At 53.6% G+C, this 16,121-nt stretch overlaps 1 protein-coding gene across 1 annotated transcript; it reads left to right on the forward strand.

The window, feature by feature from the left end:
- Positions 1-599: 599 nt before the first annotated feature.
- On the forward strand, positions 600-11,688 carry P2RY2 (purinergic receptor P2Y2). Its single transcript, XM_065678922.1, has 2 exons — positions 600-773; positions 9,307-11,688. The coding sequence occupies exon 2, from the start codon at positions 9,311-9,313 to the stop codon at positions 10,385-10,387; it is 1,077 nt and encodes a 358-aa protein (XP_065534994.1). The 5' UTR covers positions 600-773; positions 9,307-9,310; the 3' UTR covers positions 10,388-11,688.
- Positions 11,689-16,121: the final 4,433 nt, after the last annotated feature.

Here is a 16,121-nt window from a genome sequence, read left to right on the forward strand (position 1 = left end):
AGCACCCCTGGGATGCAGGGAGGGGTCTCCATGGTGATTCTGGGTGGATGCAGCTCTCTGGGGTCCCTGGATGGGGGGCAGTTGGATGCAGTGGTGGGGGGCTGACCTCAGTGCTGGGTGGGCAGGATCCAGGGCTGTTCACAGTCCTCACCCCATCCATGGTACCATCCCCAGGAAAGGCGCTCCTGCCCTGCTCCTACCCATATCCCATCCTTGGAAAGGGGGCTCCTGTCCTGATCCCACCCCTGTCTCCATCCCTGCAGGCAGCCTTCTGCCCCGATCCTGCCCCTGCTTCCGTCCTTGGATGCGAGCTTCGTGTCCTCGCCCTAACCCCGGTCTCATCCATGATCCCATCCCCGGTGGCGGTGGTGGTGGGGGGGGAGACAAGGGGGCAGCGGTAGGGCTCGTGTCCTGCTCCCCCCCGCGGGCAGGCAGCGGGTGTCTGGCCTCATTCCCAGCCCTGATCCCATCCACGGCTGCGTCCCCGCAGCGGGATTCCTGTCCCAGCCCCATCCCTGGACGGGGAGGGGGGGCGGTCCCAGCCCCGTTCGCAGCCCCGGCCAGGGCGGTGCTGTCCGGGTCCTGCCCCGTTCGCAGCCCCGGGGCGGGCGGTGCCCGGCCCCAGGCCCGCCGCCCGCTTCACACGCGGTGGCAGCGGCCCCGGGGGGCAGCAGCGGGACCGGGTCGGACCGAGCCCCCGGGGCATGGCGCTGCCTCCGCCGCCCGCCTGAGCGGAGCGATCGGCACGGAGCGACCGGGCCAGGGACCGCGCGGTGAGCGGGGACCCGGGGTGGAGGGAGAGGGGGGTACCGGGGGCTTTGGGGTGCGGGGCAGGACCTGCCACTGGGACGGGACCCGAGGTGCGGGTGTGGGAGCGCACCCCTGTGCGCATGGAGGGGGGGGACACACTAAAACTGCCCCCAAAGTGCCCCAAAGTGCCCCAAAACAGGGGTGTTTGGAGCAGCAGCGAGCCCCCCGCACGGGCTGGAGCTGACTTGGAGCACTCAAGGAAGTCTCCTGGGCTCCTCTTTTCCTGAACGATTTGATTGTTGGTGCATTATAATCCCTTTTGCCGCTCGGCTTCTCCCTTCCCAAGGGAAGTCGCTGTCAGGAGGTTCCTGTACGCACCGTGGAGCTGACTCCCTGCTTTACTCCTGCTTGCGTTCCTCTACCTCTTTGCATGCTGGGGTCCCTGTGTAACCTATTTAGGGGTGGTTTAACACGCACCGGGATCAGTGAGACGCTGGCTTCAAACCCTTTGACTCCTTTTAATAGCTCCTTAAGCCCCAAACCCCCTTCTTCCCCATAGCTGCATGCTGGGTGGCATCACCCAGGAGCAGATGTAAGGGCAAAACATCTTTCTCTTTCTGCTCCACTTTCTCTTATCAGCTTATTGCAAAACCCATTTGGCAACCCGCTTGCCTTCCTGTGCACGAGGCAGGGAGCAGCCAAACCCGCTCCTGGGGGACGATGCCCCTGGCACAAGGCTTGTTGCTACCAAAATTAGGGCCTTTCGTTAGTGCCCTGAGTTCCTCTTCCTTCATTTATATCCCAGCAAAGGGAGCGTTGGTCTTCAGCTGATGGGATGCAGAGCACCAATGCAAAGGGGGAGCCCCTAAATAGACTTCTGGATGCCGGAGTGTGGCTGTACCCTGGAATTCAACCCCCCAATAGGATCTTTAACTGCCCTGGCCCCAAGTGGCTTTTTCCTGTCTCTGCCCAGTGTGATTTTTATCTCCGGTTATTGACATAAAGCCAAAGCCATGAATAGTTTGCTGGCAGCGAAGCGTGCTGCCGGCCGTGCCATCTCTTCCTGATGCAGCATCCCCTGGTAAAGCCTTAACAACAACCGGTCCATGAAGCAAAGACCCTTTTGCTCCCGTGGGATGCTCCTTATGGAGGATTATCCCCCACATTGTCCCCCAAAGCGCATCCTTCATGGGGTTTTATGGGGTTTGGTGCTGCTTTGGCTTCCCAGTAACTGGTGCAGTGGTGGAGCCTGATAATTGCATTATCCCTAGTCTCGGATGCTGGTTATCATCTCCGTGATGGGTTTGGTTTTGCTGGGAGCATGGTGGTGTTGATGGGTGACTCCTTTGGTTCAGGCAGGAGGCTGTTAGGTCTCTGTGGAAATGTTAATTCTCCCAGATATGGGGTTTATAGGCTAAAATAGCTACCAAAAGTGGGTGATCGACCAGAAACTGGTTCCGTGTCCTTCTTTCAGTCTGACCATTGCACCAGAAAGTCATGGAGGGTGAAACCAGAGTCCAGCGCTTGGTATCAAAAGCAGCGCAGGGCCCCTTTCTATCTCCGGGAAGCCTAAAGGATGTGAGCAATTCCCCCTGCAACAAATGAAATCAAAGTTTAGGGAATCAAATAGGATCTGTCCCTAAGCCCATGGGATGCTGCAGGGTCTCCCGGGGGGCAGGCGATGCAGGGGAAAGCAAGCACGCAGGGAGCATCACCTTTGCTGTAGCAAGAAGGGAAATGTTAATGAAGGGGTGAAATATTGGCCAGGGTGATATTTACTTCCAGCAGGATCCCTCCCCAGAGACCGGCCGTGCTGGGAATCAAGTCAGGTTCAACCAAATGAAGGCAGCTTTAGTTATGCATGAGCACCGATGGCTTTGATGCTCTTATCTCGTTTGCTTTAAAGCCACAGTTTTGGTTGATGTGGATCGATTCCCATGCTGAGGATGAAGGCAGGAGGTTCCGGTACCAGTTGGGAAGCAGAGGGTCGAAGCGGGGTTGAATCAGGGAGGAATTCAGGGAGTTTCTTGGGGGAAACCCAGAAATTCCAAGGAAAAAGCAATTTGGCTCGAAGCGAAACGTTTCGTTTGACCTTCAAACAGCCAGAAAGTTCTCTCTAAGCCGTTCTCTCTCTTCTCCAAACTCCATGTCCCTTTCTGAGCTTGGATCACGTTACTGAAACCCCTGAAACTCCCCCCCAAAAATGCCTTTAATGGGGAAACATTCAGCTCTGCTGCTTCTCAACCTGGGGGCAGGAGGAGAAACTGAGGCACGGGGCTGCTTTATGGAGCTTCCTGCACCTCCAAGGTGCTTTTGTGGGGGAAAAGAAGGAAAACACAGATTATTTACAAGCTTATTTTGGGAGGAATGAGGGTTTCTGGTTATTTTGGGGATGGGGAAGAGGTCGGACCCACAGCGGATGAAATAGGGATATTGCCTGGGATTCTAGGTGGGGAAATGGGTGAAGCCACTTACAGTGCTTTAAACTTGCTTTTTGGGTATCTTGGAAATGCATAATGGATGTATTTTGCCTTGGGATCATTGAAGGGTGATGGGGATGGTGGGACCAGGACACTGGGCATGTCCTCAGCCCACGCTAGTGGCCGGAGCCAGCCTGGAGGACAAAGACGTGGAAGGTCGGGGTGGCAGAAAGGAGCCAAATGAAAAGGGCAGCTGAAACCCAAGCTGTTTGGGCAGGCTCAAATGTCAGCCTAGCCCCATCTCACGTCTCCCAACCAGACGGGCTCAGCAGCATCCGAACGCGCCTCCTGTTTGCTTTGGGTTGTGGAGGGTTTCAACCACGATCCCAAAGGAGAGGAAAATGATGCCGGGCGTTTGCTTCCCAGTGCCTTGAGTAGCTCCTGATCCAGAGGGAGGATTTGGATGAGTCTACGGAAAGCCTATAAATTAGGGCAGGGAAAACACCCACACTGCCATTGTGTCTGCTGTAAAGGAGCTGATGAGGAAGATGCAGTCACTGGATGGCGGTTTTGACCTCCAGGGTACAACGATGGGGCTGTGATTGCAGTTGGAGCATGGGTTTGATTTCCCAGCGCTTCACACTGACAGGACAAAGGGCTGAGTCTGTGAGGTCCTGCTGGTGAATTCATTCATTCTGCTGGTGTCCTCAGCATCAGAAGGACACGGAGCTGTCGGAGCGAGGCCAGAGGAGGCCACGAGGATGAGCAGGGGCTGGAGCAGCTCCTGTATGGAGCCAGGCTGAGAACACTGGGGCTGTTGAGCCTGGAGCAGAGAAGCTGCGTGGAGACCTCAGAGCAGCTTCCAGTGTCTGAAGGGGGCTGCAAGGACGCTGGGGAGGGGCTCTTCATCAGGGACTGCAGTGATAGGACAAGGGGTGATGGGTTCAGACTGAAACAGGGGAGATTTAGGTTGGAGATAAGGCAGAAGCTCTTCCCTGTGAGGGTGCTGAGGCGCTGGCACAGGGTGCCCAGAGAAGCTGTGGCTGCCCCATCCCTGGCAGTGCTCAAGGCCAGGTTGGACACAGGGGCTTGGAGCAAGCTGCTCCAGTGGAAGGGGTCCCTGCCCGTGGCAGGGGTTGGAACTGGATGGGCTTTAAGGCCCCTTCAACCCAAACCAGGCTGGGATTCTATGATTCTATTATTCTAATCCCCATTAATTATTGGGAAAGGTCAATTAAACCTCATCAGACCCCCCCCCCCCCCCCGAGAAAAAGCATATTCATCGCAGTTGTGATTCGGTTGCACTTTGCTTTCATGACTTCGTTAGCAGGTTTCCAAGCACAAACCACCACGGATCAATGACGACCACAGCGATGGCACCAAGAATGTTGAAAAATGGGGCAGAAACCAGGATTAAAGCCCTTTACTTGGAAATTCAGTGTCCAACACATGATCACCTTGTGCTGTCCCTAGGTGCTATCCATCCCTCAGCTGCCCATGACCTTCTCTGATGACAGCCCACTTCTTCTTCATATTGACTCATCTAAATATTCCCGGGAGATACTGTTACGGGAGCTGTTTAGGGATGCTGGCATCACATGCACATGCCTGTGGGTATATATATTTGAGGACATGTGGCTGCTGTGATTACAGCACTGACCTGCTTGGGCTCCTCTCATTGCAGGGCTCCTCTGCCATGCTGCCTTCATCCACTACAGCTGATGGTATCTGTTTTCTGGGGAAAAACCCCCATGTCCTATGGGATAAACAGGGTCAAGGCCATGCTCTAGAGAGATATTGCAACTGACGCAGTCAGGTCCATCCAGACCCAGCACATGGTCCAGCATGGAGGAAGCTGCTCAGGGCTGTATCCAGGTATCTGGTGCAGCAGATGCAGGTGGTCCTCACCAAAGCATCGTGGCAGGTTGGTAGTCATAGAGGGATTTATCTGCTTGGCATCCTCCGGGACCACCGTTGCTTCTTCCCTTCCCTCATTGATGCTCATGCATCACTGTAAGAGCTGTGTTTGTGCCACCCAGCCCGTAGGCAGAGGCGAGGGCTGCTGCCAGCTCTTGTGCCTTCACGTGCCTTGGCCGTGTCTTCTGCAGCTCACTCATTGCAGATGCAGCAGTGACGGGGTAAGGGGGTGGATTGCAGCCACCCCGACAGACACAGCAGGTTTTGTCCAGTGTTTCCAGGCAAAAACAGGGAAAAAAAGCTCAACAGAAAGAAGGACTTTGGCATTTCCAGAAGGAAAAGCAGGGAGAGCACAACAAGGACAAGGCTGCTTTGTGAGGGGGGGGTTGTCACTGTAATTACCCTGTTTGCTCTGCAATTAGCCCTGTTTGCTCCTTGTCCTGCAGATGGAGATGTGCATCTTGGCACATCGGTGGTCACAGCGTGGCCTAGTCTACCCTGATCGCTGAACAATGTTCCCCATCCCTTACGGATGGGTTTCAAATGCCTTGCTGGTTTTTCTAGCTGGGGTTGCTGGTGGGCTGGATGATGGCGTGATCTTGCCCCCATCGGTGCTCCAGAGCTGGGTGATGGGTTGTCTGCAGAGGATAGAGGGAATGCAAATGTAAAGGCACGGATAAACCACATGCAAGGCTGAAGTCTGGAGCTCCGTAACTTCCCTGCACCCTTTAGGGCATCTTGTGTGGCTTCTCTTGGTCACTGTGGCCTGCATGACCTGTTTCATCATCTGCCAAGTCTGTGGCAACCTCTCGTCCGCCACAGATCTGCAAAGCTCCAAGGGAAGGAAGAAATTGAGGAGAAAAGCAGCTGGAAAGCGTTTCCTGCCCCGGCACCGTCAATCCTCTCCATCAACAGGGACAACGCCATTGCTGAGGAACTGATGGAAGCAGGATGAAGGGTGATGGGACCAAAGCTGAACTGGGTGCAGGAAAAGCAAAGCCCTGGGCCAGGACAAAACAAGATCAGCTCCTGGCTCCTCACGTTCATCCCAGAGAGGTTCCTAAAGATGTGTTTGGGTTTTGCAGATGCTACGGATTAGTCAGGGCCTGAGCGTGGTTTCTACTCAAGTCCTTGGGAAGCCAGCGCTGCCCGTGGTCTGTTCCAAGGGGAAGAGCAGCCAAATGGGGGAAGCATCATCAGGGATCGTGCCCATGACACATCTGGATAGGTTTTCTGATCCAGTCCTTGGAGCAAGGGCTGGAGTTATCCCAATGAGATGGGCTGGAGGCATCGCTCCGCCCCTTCTCCATCAGCTATGGGTTGTTCGAGGTGCTTTTTAATGCCATAGTGCTTCAGTTTGGTGAGAGGTCACAGAATCACAGAATCACAGAATCCCAAGGGTTGGAAGGGACCTAAAAAGATCATCTAGTCCAACCCCCCTGCAAGAGCAGGGTAACCTACAGTACATCACACAGGAACTTGTCCAGGCGGGCCTTGAATATCTCCAGTGTAGGAGACTCCACAACCCCCCTGGGCAACCTGTTCCAGTGCTCTGTCACTCTTACAGTAAAGAAGTTCTTCCTGATGTTAACGTGGAACTTCCTATGCTCCAGTTTACACCCATTGCCCCTTGTCCTATCACTGGATATCACTGAAAAAAGCCTAGCTCCATCATCCTGACACCTACCCTTTACATATTTGTAAACATTGATGAGGTCACCCCTCAGTCTCCTCTTCTCCAAGCTAAAGAGACCCAGCTCCCTCAGCCTCTCCTCATAAGGGAGATGTTCCACTCCCTTAATCATCTTTGTGGCTCTGCGCTGGACTCCTTCAAGCAATTCCCTGTCCTTCTTGAATTGAGGGGCCCAGAACTGGACACAATATTCCAGATGCGGCCTCACCAAGGCTGAGTAGAGGGGGAGGAGAACCTCTCTTGACCTACTAACCACTCCCTTTCTAATGCACCCTAAGATGCCATTTGCCTTCTTGGCCACAAGAGCACATTGCTGGCTCATGGTCATCCTCCTATCCACCAGGACCCCCAGGTCCCTTTCCCCTTCACTATTTTCCAGCAGGTCACCCCCCAACCTGTACTGGTACATGGGGTTGTTCTTCCCCAGATGCAAGACTCTACACTTGCCCTTGTTAAATTTCATCAAGTTTCTCCCCGCCCAACTCTCCAGCCTGTCCAGGTCTCGCTGAATGGCAGCACAGTCCTCTGGTGTGTCAGCCACTCCTCCCAGTTTTGTGTCATCAGCAAACTTGCTGAGGGTGCACTCAGTTCCCTCATCCAGGTCATTGATGAAAATATTAAACAGCACCGGTCCCAGCACCGACCCCTGAGGAACTCCACTAGTCACAGACCTCCAGCTAGATTCTGCGCCATTGACCACAACTCTCTGCCTTCTTCCTTTCAACCAGTTCTCGATCCACCTCACTACTTGATCGTCAAGCCCACACTTCCTCAGCTTATCTATGAGGATGCTGTGGGAGACAGTATCAAATGCCTTACTCCTCCGGGTTGGCAGCTTCTAGGAGACCCTCACTACCTCCTTCCCTGCAGGATCTGAATTGGAGGTAGCTGCGGGATAGCTCTTGGTCAAAATGATGCTTGTTAGCAAGAAAGGGCATGCCCACGGCAGCCCACAGTGCGGTGGCACCAGGTTAGAGCCGCACTATTTAGCTGAGAAAGCTGATATTGCTCTTTTCCACCTAAAATCATGGGGGGATTTGGGTCAGGGCACATCCCACACACTCATTCCCTTAGTGAGACCTTTTCTCCTGCAGTAGGTCCTGCTCTCCAAGCTCATGCACTGGATTCATCCCTGTAACCGCATTCCCATGGGCTCCCTGGGACAGGGAACGGCAGTGACACCAAGCCGGCTCCTTTGACAGGAAGGGAGGCAAATGCCCTTTAATTTGATTCCTGGCTGATGGGTTTGCTGAGCTCAGATCGTGTGTCGGCTGGGTCATGGGCTGTCCCCAGTGCACAAAAGGGCCCTTGTCCCTGCTGGCAGACACTGCCGGACTCTGTGCGTCTGCAGAGACTCTTCTGAGTGCATTTTTCTTGTCTCAATTGGTCATTGCCATGCATAAGCTTTGCACAAGCATGGACAGACTCAGTGGTGGTGAGGATGCTGTAGAGCACGCCTTGAAGGCCAGGAAGCGGAACTAGCGAGGTGGCCACCATCAGCCCAACACTAAACCTATTAAAACCCCAACATCATCATCAACAACCAACCCAGGCAGAGCCCATGTGGTGGAGAACACACTTCCTTCGGTATGGAGCCAGGCTGAGAACACTGGGGCTGTTGAGCCTGGAGCAGAGAAGCTGCGTGGAGACCTCAGAGCAGCTTCCAGTGTCTGAAGGGGGCTACAGGGATGCTGGAGAGTGGTAAATGGTCCATCCCTGGCAGTGTTCAAGGCCAGAGCCTTGGGTGACACGGTCTAGTGTGAAGCATCCCTGCCCATGGCAGGGGGTTGGAACTGAATGATCTTAAGGTCCTTTCCAACCCAAACCATTCTGTGATTCTATGATTCATCTGTGCTCCAGATGCAAAATGAGGATAAATAAAACTCCCTTTATCTGCTCAACCGTAAGTCCTCCATGCAAGGGTCTACCTCGGTTGTGTCAACATCCAGTGCAATGAGGCCATGGTATTCATGGGTATGTGGTATGCTGGCAGGAGGCACTGCCACCTCTTGAGTCATTGTCACCTGCACTGAGATGGCACTGTCTGCCAGACATGCTTGCAGGTAGCTTTTGGATAGACACAGCCAAGTGTTGATGGCCACCTTTACAGGAGAAGAAGGGAACGGTATGGTAATAGTATATAGTAATAAGGACAGCATGGACCACTCAGTGTATTACAGTATGGTGGTGCTGGGGTTTTCTAACCCAACCCAACCCACCTCTTCCATGGACTCCTTACCTCCATGTCCTCACCTCCCTACCTCCAGGTTTAGACTGAATATTAGGAACAATTCCTGCCCCAGAGGGTGCTCAGGCATTGGAATAGGCTGCCCAGGGCAGGGCTGCAGGCACCGGCCCTGCAAGGGTTCACAGCCCGTGGAGACGAGGCCTCAGTGCCATAGGGCAGGGGTGGCCTTGGCAGTGCTGGGAATGGTTGCACTGGATGAGCTGAAAGGGCTTTTCCAGCCTGGTTGGTTCTGTGGTTCTATGATTCTATGTCCTTACAGCCTCATTGTTTCCCCGCAGGGCGATGGCGGACCTAACAACTCCTTCAGCCTGGACCAGTCTCATCAACAGCTCCTTGGACCCAAGTGTCGCAGATGACAATGTCTACAAGTGCATATTTGATGAGGACTTCAAGTATGTCCTGCTGCCCGTCTCCTATGGCATCGTGTGCGTGGTGGGGCTCTTTCTCAACCTGCTGTCCCTCTACCTCTTCATCTTCAGGATCAAGACCTGGAACGCCTCCACCACATACATGTTTAACCTGGCTGTATCTGACACACTCTATGTGGTCTCCTTGCCCCTTTTGGTGTACTATTATGCCATGGGGGACAACTGGCCCTTCAGCGTGGGCTTGTGTAAGATAGTCCGCTTCTTGTTTTATACCAACCTCTACTGCAGCATCCTCTTCCTCCTCTGCATCAGCATCCATCGCTTCCTGGGCATCTGCTTCCCACTGAAGTCACTGCAGTGGGGCCATGTCCGCTACGCCCGGAGGGTGTCAGTCATCGTGTGGGTCGTGACTGTCGTGTGCCAGTCACCCGTGCTCTTCTTCGTCACCACCAGCGTGAAGCGTGACACCATCACGTGCCATGACACGTCCAGCAAAGACCTCTTTGGCCAGTTTGTCATTTACAGTTCAGTGATGCTGGTGCTGCTCTTCTGCATCCCTTTCCTCATCATCATCATCTGCTACTGCCTCATGGCGCGGAGGCTGCTGCAGCCCACGCGAGGGATGTCCCGTTTATCCCGATCCAAGAAGAAGTCAGTCAAGATGATAATTATTGTCTTGATGGTCTTCATCGTTTGTTTTCTTCCTTTCCATGTCACTCGTACCTTGTACTACTCCTTCCGGAGCTGGGACTTGAGCTGTCAGACCCTCAATGCCATCAATTTAGCCTATAAGTTGACTCGTCCCCTCGCTAGCACCAATAGCTGCTTGGACCCTATATTGTATTTCTTAGCAGGACAACGATTCATGAAGTTCGCAGGCAGCAAGATGCCAGGGAAGCCTCCGAACGAGATGGCATTGGGCATCGTGCCCAACAGTCACCTGGAAAACAGCAATGACACGGACACATTGTCCAAGGATGTGAAATCCTAGCTCTGCTCCAGCATAGGCAGCACCATCTCCATGACAGAAGGGTCCATCCCAGGAGAAGGGAAGTCCAGGGCCCAAGGCTTTTGGTGGTTGTGGTGCCTTGGCTTTGACACACTTCAACGTGATCTGTGTTTAAACACACTCCTCTGCTTGTTGCTGTTCCAAATGGATTCTTTCAGGAAGATGCTGCTGTGGTTGCACACACAAACCCCATATCACCCTCTTCATCCGAGCCTGCCTTTGTGTCCAACACTGAAGAGCATCTCTCCGCCGGTGAGGCCGGGTGACCCCTATCACGGTGGCCAATCTGCTCAAAGATAATCACTTCCTGAATGTCTTAGCTCATTTTCTAAAGCAGAAACGCTGTGTGCAAAAGGACCCCCCCCGAGAAACCCATCTGCTTTCTCCAGATTCCCTGGCACAGAGCCTGCAGGGAATCTGTGCCTTGGCAAAGGAGCAAAGGCTTTCGGCTGATGCAAGGAGTCAGCTGAGGTTCTGCTAAACAGGGCCATGAAAAAGTCAAGTGCAAATGCAATGGGAAAGGGTCTCTCACAGCTCCGTGCCCCTGGAGAAATGCTTTCCCAGCTTCAAGCTTTGGCATCTGCTGGCAGAACAGGGAAGGGACTCCTAGTTCCTGTCCAAGGGCTGGCTTCCCATTGCAAGGGGTGCTGCTGGACCTTCCATCCCACTGGAGTTTACTGGCACCATCCCGCTGGAGTTTACTGGTAGCATCAAGCAGGTCCCTTGTAGGTTTCTCCAGTGGGGTCAACATCTTCCGAAAGACCCATTAGTGCTTCCCAACAGCAACATTCACCCTTGAAAAGCTTTTAGGGGCCCGTAGCTTCCTTTTAGCTGCTGACTTTAATAATCATCTCCAGCTCATAAAGATGTAGGGTGAGCTCTTCGTGCCTTGTTTTTAACCCCCTTACTACTGACTCGTGTTTCCAGCAAAGCAACAAAGACCATTGGTCACCCCCTTGGCTGATGCTGCCACATCCTTATTGCTAGAGGTGACAGCCCTCCGTGACCTTTAGCAGCTTGGTGGGACCCAAAATGCTGCCCAGATGCCGCTGTCTGTCCTCCCCATAATCCCAGTGCTCTGCTGGAGTCAGTCGGCATATCCCTTACTGACAGTGTTGACCTTCCCTGGGTTTAGGAGCCATGCCGATAAGCATGGTGCTAAGCTTAAGCCCAGTCCTGTCTGGGTTTGGCCTTGCTTCCCCCATCATCAAAGTAAATGGGAGAAAACACCCATAAAACACTTCAGCAGAAGGTTCAATTGGTCTTTCTCTCTGTAATTATCATCGAATCATCGAATAGTTAGGGTTGGAAAGGACCTTGAGATCATCCAGTTCCAACCCCCCTGCCCAGGTCCATGGGTTCCTTGCCCAGCCTTGCCACGAGGATGCTGATTCCTCACCCCAGAACTGGAAATTGCTTGTTCTGCTTCTTGTAAGAGCAGCCCCGGGTCTATTTTCGGCTCAGGCAAACCTTTGATCCTGGGTTAGACCAATTCCTCAGACCTCTTCTTAGTCTCTGCCGTCTTATGAAGTGGTTTGGTGAAGATAAAGAGACACCGCAACGCAACCAGAGTTCAGACAACGGTGACTGGGACCATTGAGGGTTAATGGGGAGGTTCCTGTGGTCCCGGCTTGCTGGAGATGTGGTCCCATGGAGGGCTCCCGTCCCAGCCAACAATGGCCCAACCACAGGAGGCAAAGGAAGGGATTATCTGAGCTCTGGGCACACCAGCAAAGTAAAATAGGACATTTGTGGTGTGATTCATCCCATCTTTGAGAGGATAAGGTTGGGTTAAGATAGGGCTTGCACCTTTTATTCCCTGTGCCTGTGAAGGGATCTTTATGGGAAGGATCACGGCAAAGTCACTGAGGTGAGACCTAATTGGGAGAAATGAATGCAACTGAAGCTCTGAGCTGGCGCAAACATTACTGCAGGCCAGCTCTCCTCCACATGCCAAAAAGCAGCATGAACACCAAGTTACGTGCTCCGAATAACTCAACTACAATGAGCGCAAAGTTCACCGCAGGCCTATCGAGGGGCTCCCTCTGTGATCCCGGTCCTGCACAAGCTGGTGGCACTGCTCAGATGCAGAGCGGTTGCAGAGGTACCAACTGGAAGTGTATATATATCGTTTGTCTGTAAAAGCACTAACTTATACTAAAAAGAGAGGTGGGTTTTGGGGCACTGACTGTACATTTTTATTTTTGTACCATGCAACCGCCTCAGATTTCTTGTAGTAAATAAATTTATTTCTACTATGAGAACTCCTCAGCCATCCCCATTGATCTGTGAAGAAAAGGGGATGCTGGGGGTAGAAACTGGGTTGTTGAACGGCAAAGATGTGTTTCCAGCTCCGGATGCAGCTGTCCACAGCTCAAATTCCTTCCCTTTCATCCTGAAGCTGATTTCTGCAGCCAGTTTACACCTGATCTCATGGAGTCACAGCATGGATTGGGCTGGGAGGGACCTCAAAGCTCCTCCAGCTCCAACCCCCGCCATGGGCAGAGACCCCTTCCACTGGAGCAGCTTGCTCCAAGCCCCTGTGTCCAACCTGGCCTTGAGCACTGCCAGGGATGGGGCAGCCACAGCTTCTCTGGGCACCCTGTGCCAGCGCCTCAGCACCCTCACAGGGAAGAGCTTCTGCCTTATCTCCAACCTAAATCTCCTCTGTTTCAGCTTGAACCCATCACCCCTTGTCCTGTCACTGCAGTCCCTGATGAAGAATCCCTCCCCAGCATCCTTGTAGCCCCCTTCAGACACTGGAAGCTGCTCTGAGGTCTCCACGCAGCTTCTCTGCTCCAGGCTCAACAGCCCCAATGTTCTCAGCCTGGCTCCATACAGGAGCTGCTCCAGCCCCTGAGCATCCTTGTGAGCTCCTCTGGCCTCACTCCAACAGCTCCACGTCCTTCTGATGCTGGGCACACCAGAACTGCACGTTCCCAGCCATATCTTTAAGATGCAGACACAGTCACTGCCCATCGCCCTGTGGTCTGTGACAGAAGCACTTCATGGTCCCCTGCACCACCGATGAAAGCTCCTCTTTGGTTTCCCTATTAAAGCACTTTCTAACCGTTAACAGTTGCCAAAACACAAAGATAAAGCCAAAGGAATAGCTGCAAGCCCCAAAATTCCTCAACTAGACATCCTAAATTACACCGTCTGAAAACCCCTCTTGATGTGCAGCCCAGGTTTTGGAGTCCATCCCCGGGGTGAATACCATGTGGATGAAGGACTTGCATGTGAGTAGCGTTAACTCGTGGGTGACATCCAAGTTTCCCCCGCAATGACTCCTCTGTGGCAGCGCTGACTTGCGTGAGTCACTCGAACCCAAGAACGATGATGAAGCAAGAGCGATACCCATTGACGGGGGATGCAGGGGTTGTGCAGTTACTGCAGAGGAACAAACAAAGAGACAAGAAAAACCCCAAACCCTCTTATTCTAAATATCTCTTGGCACTGGGAGCAGGAAGAGACAATTCCGGGATTGATGGTTTCCTGCCAAGCAAACTGATCTGCCACGTGGGCTGGAGGGAGGCACGCTGCTGCTACAGCTTCCCAGCATCCAAGTCCAGGCTTTCCCTTCCAGACCCTGCCTTTCTAGGAAGCAGACCCCTAATCCGGCAGAGGAAGGCAGTGGATGCTGTTGCTGGAAGCCACTTGGAATAGAATCATAGAATCGATGAGGCTGGAAAAGCCCTTTAAGCTCATCAAATCCATCCCATTCCCAGCACTGCCCAGGCCACCCCTGCCCCATGGCACTGAGGCCTCGTCTCCACGGGGTGTGAACCCTTGCAGGGCCGGTGCCTGCAGCCCTGCCCTGGGCAGCCTGTTCCAATGCCTGAGCACCCTCTGGGGCAGGAATTGTTCCTCAGCTCCATCTAAACCTGCCCTGGTGCAGCTTGAGGCCGGTTCCTCTTGTCCCATCCCTTGTTCCTTGGGAGCAGAGCCCAGCCCCTCCTGGCTCCATCCTCCTGGCAGGCACTTGCAGGGAGCCATCAGGTCCCCCCTGAGCCTTCTCTTCTCCCTCTGAACCCCCCAGCTCCCTCAGCCGTTCCTCATCACACTTGGGCTCCAGGCCCTGCCCCAGCTCCATTCCCTTCTCTGGCCCCGCTCCAGCCCCTCAATGTCTCTCTTGCAGTGAGGGGCCCAGAGCTGAGCACAGGATCCGAGGGGCGGCCTCACCAGTGCCCGGTGCAGGGGCACAATCCCTGCCCTGGCCCTGCTGCCGCACTGGTGCTGATCCAGGCCAGGATGCTGGGGGCTTCCCGGCTGCCTGGGCACGAGCTGCTCACGCTCAGCTCCATCACTCAGCACCCCCAGCTCCTGTTCCATGGGCAGTTTCCAGCCACAATTCCCCAAGCCGGGACCGTTGCAGGGGGCTGTTGTAGCCCAAATGTCCACTTCTTTTTCAAGCAGTGAGTCCTGGCTTCATTTTTCTTCTGGTTTTCCTCCTTGGGGCTTGATTTTCTATGGAACAAGTCTGTCTGCTCCTCCAGGTCATTTCTGATCTACTTGGACAGTTTAAGAGAGGGATAAAGTCTTTCTGCTGTGAAGTTTCATAGAAAGCAGCTTACCACTGGGAGGATAAAGAGCCAAAGGACCCTCTCTCAACAGCTCAACCTTAATATTAGACAACAGAGAAACCACAACCACTTCCCCCCTGCTCTAGCCTGTGGACGGCTTGGGAAGGTGTCCATCACACCATCAACGATGAGCAAGGAAAGGTGAAAGATGGTACCCCAGAATCAACCAGGAGACCGACGCTGCATTCAAAGGGAGGAGATTCCCAAATCCCATGTGTTAATCCTATTACAGCAGAAATTCCCAAAATGGATGGGCCAAGGCAGCATTTGCTTTGGAAGCAACCAAACCAGTGGGTGTTGGAAAGAGCACACCAATCACTCAGCTTTGAGAGGAGTTTATTTCAAGGCTTCCATAGGTTTAATACCAATATTTGCAGACTTTTTGGCAAATAAATGCTTGGGAAAGACAGGAAGTTGAAAATATCCTTTTCTTTTTTGATTTCTCCCCAAATCCCTGCAATTTTAAGCACTGGATAAACACCGACATCTTGGTCTGTGTTTTGGGGGAGCAATCCCACTGGGAATGCAGGCACCCATGTGTATAGAAGCACATCCATGCCCACAAAGCATCCTTCCCACACTTCAGGAGAGGAGAAGGGTTTAAGCCCTTGTGCCTGAGCCCTGCTTGGTGCCTGCCTCCCCATTGGCATAGGAAGCATCCAAACCAGCCCTCTGCACCCCAAAACATCCTTACTTGTACAACAGCATCAATTCAGATCCAGGGAGCTGCCCGGTTGGGGCTCATCACCCTTGAGATGAGCTGCAAGGTCTCAGCTTGGTGCTGGAGGCTCCTGTCTTTGCAGCACAGGATGTGCTGAAGCAGCCCCCCCCCTGAACACATCCTGACTGGGTGGGTTTTGCAGCCCCATTGGATGCAGCCCCATTTCCAGGTCCCCCCCACACTCCATATCCTGAGGGAGCCCTGAAATGCCCCCAAACCACCAAGATCCCACCCTTGAACTTTAAAGAAAGGGGTGCGGGGTTCCCAGCTGAGATCCCAGCCGGTGCGATGACCACTGGGAGACCTTGGAGAGGGGCAGAAGATGCATGGAAGACCGTGGTTGTGGTCCCCATAGCGCAAAACTCATCCTGTGCGGATGCTCAATAGGCTGAACCCTGCTGCAGCAGAGTCC

Source organism: Lathamus discolor, chromosome 4, assembly GCF_037157495.1.
Source record: "Lathamus discolor isolate bLatDis1 chromosome 4, bLatDis1.hap1, whole genome shotgun sequence".
Classification (NCBI taxonomy): Eukaryota; Metazoa; Chordata; class Aves; order Psittaciformes; family Psittacidae; genus Lathamus; species Lathamus discolor.